This window comes from Triticum aestivum, chromosome 4B (assembly GCF_018294505.1).
Source record: "Triticum aestivum cultivar Chinese Spring chromosome 4B, IWGSC CS RefSeq v2.1, whole genome shotgun sequence".
Lineage (NCBI taxonomy): Eukaryota > Viridiplantae > Streptophyta > Magnoliopsida > Poales > Poaceae > Triticum > Triticum aestivum.
The window spans coordinates 569,218,951-569,224,836 of record NC_057804.1 but is presented as its reverse complement, the minus strand read 5'-3'; the positions used below and the strand labels follow the sequence as shown (position 1 = coordinate 569,224,836).

At 47.1% G+C, this 5,886-nt stretch overlaps 1 protein-coding gene across 1 annotated transcript; it reads right to left on the bottom strand.

Annotated features, from left to right (window-relative positions):
* Positions 1-1,024: 1,024 nt before the first annotated feature.
* Positions 1,025-5,258, bottom strand: LOC123089230 (zinc finger MYM-type protein 1-like). The gene is made up of 3 exons (XM_044510953.1): positions 2,727-5,258; positions 1,814-2,576; positions 1,025-1,609 (listed from the first exon to the last, which is right to left on the bottom strand). Exon 1 carries the CDS (start codon positions 4,293-4,295, stop codon positions 2,757-2,759), a length of 1,539 nt encoding a protein of 512 aa, XP_044366888.1. The 5' UTR covers positions 4,296-5,258; the 3' UTR covers positions 1,025-1,609; positions 1,814-2,576; positions 2,727-2,756.
* Positions 5,259-5,886: the final 628 nt, after the last annotated feature.

Genomic DNA, 5,886 nt, shown 5'->3' with positions numbered 1-5,886 from the left:
GGAGTCCGGCGAACTCCGTGGCTCTCGGTGAGGCGGCGCGGCCGTTGGCCGCGGGGCGGCGTGGCGGTGCTGGTGGCCGGCGGCGCCCGCGCGGCCCAGATCTGGGCCCTTTCGGGCCCCATCTGGGCAAGAGCGGGCCGGCGACTCGGTGTGTGGCGGCGCTGCTCCCTGGTTGGTGGTGAAGTGGCGGTGGTCTGCGGGCGGTGGCGGCTTCGTCGGCCAATGAGCTGCAGCGTGACGGTAGGGGCTGTCCGGACCCTGTTGGGTTCGGCCGGGCCTCGGTGCCTGGCAGGTCCCTTGTCCGCGCGTCCGGTCGGCTCCGCGGTGGCGGTGGTGGTTGTCCCCTCACGTCGGTGATGTTGCGGATGCCCCCAAGGACACTCTCCCTTCTCCCATCCTCCAGGTCTCGTGTCGGTGACCTCAGGAAGACGGCAGAGTTGATACGGTGATCGTGGTGGCACATGTTGGTGGGCGGCGTGATGGGCGGTGCACTATGATTCGTCTGGGGTGGTGGTGGGGGTTTGGGTTGGGAGAAATCTCTGGCGGCTTGTCCGGCCCCGACGCGGCGATGCCTGTGGGTGCCGTCGGACCTTCTTGAAGGGCGTCGGGTACACCCCTCCCCTCACTGCCCTCCTGTGTACCGGGGAAACCCTAGGACTAGTTCGGGCAGCAGCGGCGTCATCGTCGCCTCCTTCTTGAAGGTGTTGCTTGGTACGCGGCGCTTCGGGTGCTGGGAACGTGGTGGTACTTCTCCGGAGGGTGCAGCGGTCGCCGGTCATCTTCGTTTCGTCGATCTGCCGTTGTTGGCATTTGTTTCTCTTCCTTTCTTCTTTGTTTTTCTTTGGGCTTATCTGTGCTGCGGCCCCAGCACCTATCGTTGGATGTATCGGTGGTTGCTTTGTAATACAAAGCGGGGGAAACCCTTTTTCGTCAAATGAAACACTTAAGGTACTGATCCTTAGGAATACTGGTGACTAAAAACTGAAAACTAAATGATGATTCAAACAAATACATTAGAGCTGAGAAAATGATATACTAAAAGAACTAAAAATGAATCAACAATAAAGCTAAGAAAATGATCTACCAAAACAGCTAAAACCGAATCTACTAAAAAACTGAGACTAATAGCTGAAAGACTAAAACAAACACTTATGGTGCCCATTCCGAGGAACTGAAATATAAACACAGCGAACTGAAAATATACTAAAAACTGACACACTAACCGAAATAAAAGAAGTACTACCAAACAGTAGGAATGCACTGAAATTCGTTTCAGCGCACTTCACACCAAAACTGCTAAAAAAAGTTCATGTAAACTTCCTACAGTCCTCAACACCCCAGAACTTCCAGAAACAAGAACAAAAACATCTCTTCCACCACCAGCCCTTTACCATAATTTTTGCCCGCTGCATACCTTGTGGGTCTGTAACAGTTATAAAGGTATTATTGAAACTAAATTGAACCATGCCTGTTGAAGAATAAGCCGGGGGCTATGAGGATTCCGGCCACATTGGCAACAACGATAGTGATAAGCATTGTTCGCCATGGGCTGCAGAGTTCACCGTTGACACTGGATACATCAATTGGGGGTTCACTGGATAGATGGAACCTTTAGCAAAAGCAAAAAATAGTAAGAGGTCTTTATAAAAAAAGTAGTAAGAGGTAGCACAAAACTATATTCATGTCAGGAAAAGAACTGTATGCATATTGTTATTTTCTTAAATTGATTTCGAAGACCTTAAAGTTTGGGAACTTTTAAATTCTTGGAAAAAGGGGGGCAATTTCATATGACAAGGTTTGTGAGTGTTATTACCTGATCCGAATGATTTCAAGCTGGCATGGTGAGATTGTGGCAGATTAGACGACCATCCGGCGGGTGGATGCAGCTGGTAGTTGATATTGTCGTACCTCGATCATGTCCATAGAAGCTTCCATTGTAGTAGTAGCCATCCATGTCGTCGTTCCACGTGTTTTGGTGGGGTGGAGGAGGTGTATTCATATGTTGAGAGAATGTAAAAGCTCGGACATGGGCATGATCCTCACAATGTGGTTCAAGAGTTTCTATCCAAGATCCGCCGGTTTTGACACCGACAGTCCTTGCGCCAGTAGTCCCACGAAACATGCCTGTAACATGTTCGGATCTTCCAACCATTAGGGACGCGGACGAAATGTATGTTGTTATCTTCGCATTCGCGGCGGAGGAGCTTGGAGTCGAGGATGGTGTCTGCGTGATCGAGATCCGTGGTCGTCTTGATCACGGGCCTTTCCTTGATCATGGCAACGTGGCGGAACCGGAGATCCATGTCGACAAACTTGATGAAACCGTCGGTGCAGTAGGCGATGTCCCGGTGGACCGCGTTGGGGGGAGCTCGATCCCAGGGCGCGTGATACTCGGACCGGCAGAAATCGGGCTTGGGCAGCGGGATGAACCGAACGTGCATGGGGTCGTCGTCGAGCACGTCGAGGACGACGATGCCCTGCCAGAGGTCCACCCAGCCCAGCAGGGTTCCTCCGAGCGCGATCACCTTGGTGGGTTGGCAGGGCATGTCGGCAGTGGCGGCTCCAGGAAATGAAGGCTGGGTATTCATTCAAATATTTTTTGCTCTAAATGTAGTATATGAACCAAATAACACAACACTAGCAATATATGAACAAAACAACACTAGCATAACCATAATAGCAATATTTCAATGTACCAGACCATAACGACATGAATACATAAGTACCTTTTGATTGATAAAGTGATGATATCCTTCTTACAATATAACTTTGCGGTCACCTTTTTGGAAGAGATTGATGACATCTTCATCCTTCACTTGATTGAAAAGTTCTCTCTCAACAAATGTAACCAAACAATTGTTCAAATATTCATCACCCATTTTGCTCCTTAGCTTATTCTTCACATGGCTCATGGAAGAGAATACCCTTTCAACACTAGCCGTAGCTACTGGCAGAATCAATACCAACTTAAGAAGCTTGTAAACAATATGATATTGTTCATGCTTGTTCGTCTCCACAAGCACAACTGAAAGTTGACACAGATTTTTCAGGTTTTGAAACCTTTCATCTCTACGCACATTAGTAACATACATGTTTAGTTGCCATGGAAGTCTTGCCAGTTCATCACTTGTAAAATCAGAAGCATAAAACTTTGTAGCAAGCCTAACCAACTTCTCTTGGTCATAAGCAGCAAATAGATGAAGTGGACAGAATGTTGCCATGCAAGAAAGTAGCTTTGTGTTTACCTCATCAAATCTGCCATTCAGCTCACTGATTTGCCTATCAATGACACCCACAAACATATCAACCTTGAAGCGGTGGTAATTGATCACACCATTACATAAACCCCTTCTAGGCTGGCCAACGGGAAAGTAAGGACCCTCCATATCAACAACTTTGATCTTATGCTTTGTACAAAAAGATGTGACCTTTATGAGAAAATCATCCCATCCAGCATCGGTCCTCAAAGTCTCCAAGTAATACTTTGTGTCACGAACAAGCTCAATAGCATGAACAATATCTTCGTCTTGCTTTTGCAAAGCTCTACACAACTCATCTGTGTATCCAAATATTTCTTGCATCAAGTGTGCCATGAAAACAAACTCAAATGATCGAAATATTGTCTCTATGGATAGAGCCGCTTGTGCCTCCGCACCATGGTACTCGTCTCCAATCTTGCGAATGACTCGTCGTAGTGCACCATATATAGAGATGACATGGTTCACAGTTTTGAAGTGAGAGCCCCAACGTGTATCACATGGCCTTCCCAAACCCATTTCCTGATTCAGCCCACTCCCTGTTTCTACTTCTTCCAATTCCAATGCATCAATGAGTTCTTCAGCCTGAGCTATCTGAAGCATTCTCATCTTTTTACAAGACATGCCAAGAGCATTTAACAAGTGTGCAAGATGCTGAAAGAACCAAGTACAATCACCACTCTCCTTAGCAACAGCAACAAGAGTTAACTGTAGTTGATGGGCAAAACAATGAACATAGTAGGCAGAAGGGGACTCATCCATAATCAGTTTTTTCAGGCCATTAACATTACCTCTCATGTTACTAGCTCCATCATATCCTTGCCCACGAACCATCGAAAAGGTCAGATTGTAGTCCATAAGCATTTTCTGAATTGCAGCTTTTAGTGTCAAAGAGGTAGTATCTTCAACATGAGCAATACCAAGAAATCTAACAACCGCCCTTCCTTTCTTATCAACAAAACGCAAGCAAACAGCCAATTGTTCATTCTGATACACATCACTAGACTCATATGCAAGTATTGCAAAAATGACCACCATCAAGTTCTTCAATGACTAATTTAGTAGTCTCTTGTGCACAACATTTTATCACCTCTTGTTGTATATCATGGTGAGTCATCTTGCAGTTCCGTGGAGCATTCTTGAGAACAACCCTGTCAATCTTTTCAAAATTTCCAGCTAGCCAATTTAGAAGCTCAAGAAAATTTCCTTTATTTAGCGAGTCTTCACTTTCATCATGTCCTCTAAATGCAAAGCCTTGGCACAACAGAAATCTCACACACTTGAGTGTCCATGTCAAACGCTGTTTACACAAAGCCTTGTATTGTGAGGTGTTTGAAGCAATAGACTCCTGAATTGATGTTTGTGGTGTAGTGAACCTATCATACTTCTCTTGAGCTTCAGCATGAGCACTACTAACCTCACCTTCATGTTTCTTCAATCTCGACTTCATGTTTCAGTTATTAAATCCTTTATTCACAAAAGCATCTCCACCGGGACATCTTGTTTTATCCTTGAACAAATAGCAAACGAAGCAGAAAGCTCTATGTTTTTCCACACTATACTCAATCCATGGAAATTCTTTAAACCAAGCACGACAAAAGCGACGATCTTTCCCACTTTTATTTGTAAACTTGAACTCATGATTCTTTGGTTGACATCACCCCATCTCAATATATCTCCTTCTTACTCTATCTTGGTCATTGACAGCATACATTGAGATGGGAATCCGCTTTCCAGGATCATGTTCGAGTGCCTCCAAATCTGCTTGCATCGGTTCATCATCTTCATCAATAAATTCATCATCTTCTACATGAGGCATTGAGGTTTCTCCTCTACTCTCCGGTTCTTGCCATAACACCAATTGCAAATTGCTCTCCAAATGAACAGGAGAAGTACAAGTACTAGATGCAGCTACGGTCTGATTCGGTGTGGATACTTCACCTATTTTCCTTGCTTTTGAAGCCTTTTCCCACATTGCAAATATGCTACTGCCAACAATTCCACTCCTCTTCATCTTCATCTACGTTTGGCCAAACAAAGGGAACATAAATTTAGATACTTGCATCTGTTAAATAGATCGACTGCCTCCATCTAGTAATTTCAGCAAATCAAGAAATCACAAATTGGGGGCGAGGCCGCGAGGGCAGAGGTCGTCGCACCTTTTGTTTCTTTGCCGCGAGGGGAGGGGCGGCGCCGCCAGGGTTGCCCGTCCCTGCTCGGCTGCTGCTGCTCCCTCCGAGCCGAAGAGGAGGGGGGGGGGCGTGGGGCTGGGCGCCGCCGGTGCAGGGGGCAGGGCGCCGCCGCTAGTCGAAATCTACCTCTGGCGGGCGGCGGCGCTGCGTGCGGGAACGCTGCGAGGAGGGGTCGAGACGTCCACGGAAGGCTGGAGGCGTCGGTGCGAACTGCGAACTGGAGCGAACGAGAGATTTCGTGGGCTGCGTTTGTTTTGGGCTGACCGCTGACATGTATATAATTTTTTTTCTAAATCTTGGGTATTCCCGTGCATACACCGGCATACACCTGCCACCGCCAATGCATGTCGGCCTGCCTGAAGTCGACGAGAGGCGTGAGCGGCCTGGTGCTCCACACGCACGTCTTGGAGGAGAAGAGGTGGAGTTGATAGGTCATC

Bases quoted from the DNA above. Each gene is read 5' to 3' on its own strand.
- LOC123089230 (XM_044510953.1), bottom strand. From the start codon at position 4,295: ATGGTGGTCATTTTTGCAATACTTGCATATGAGTCTAGTGATGTGTAT.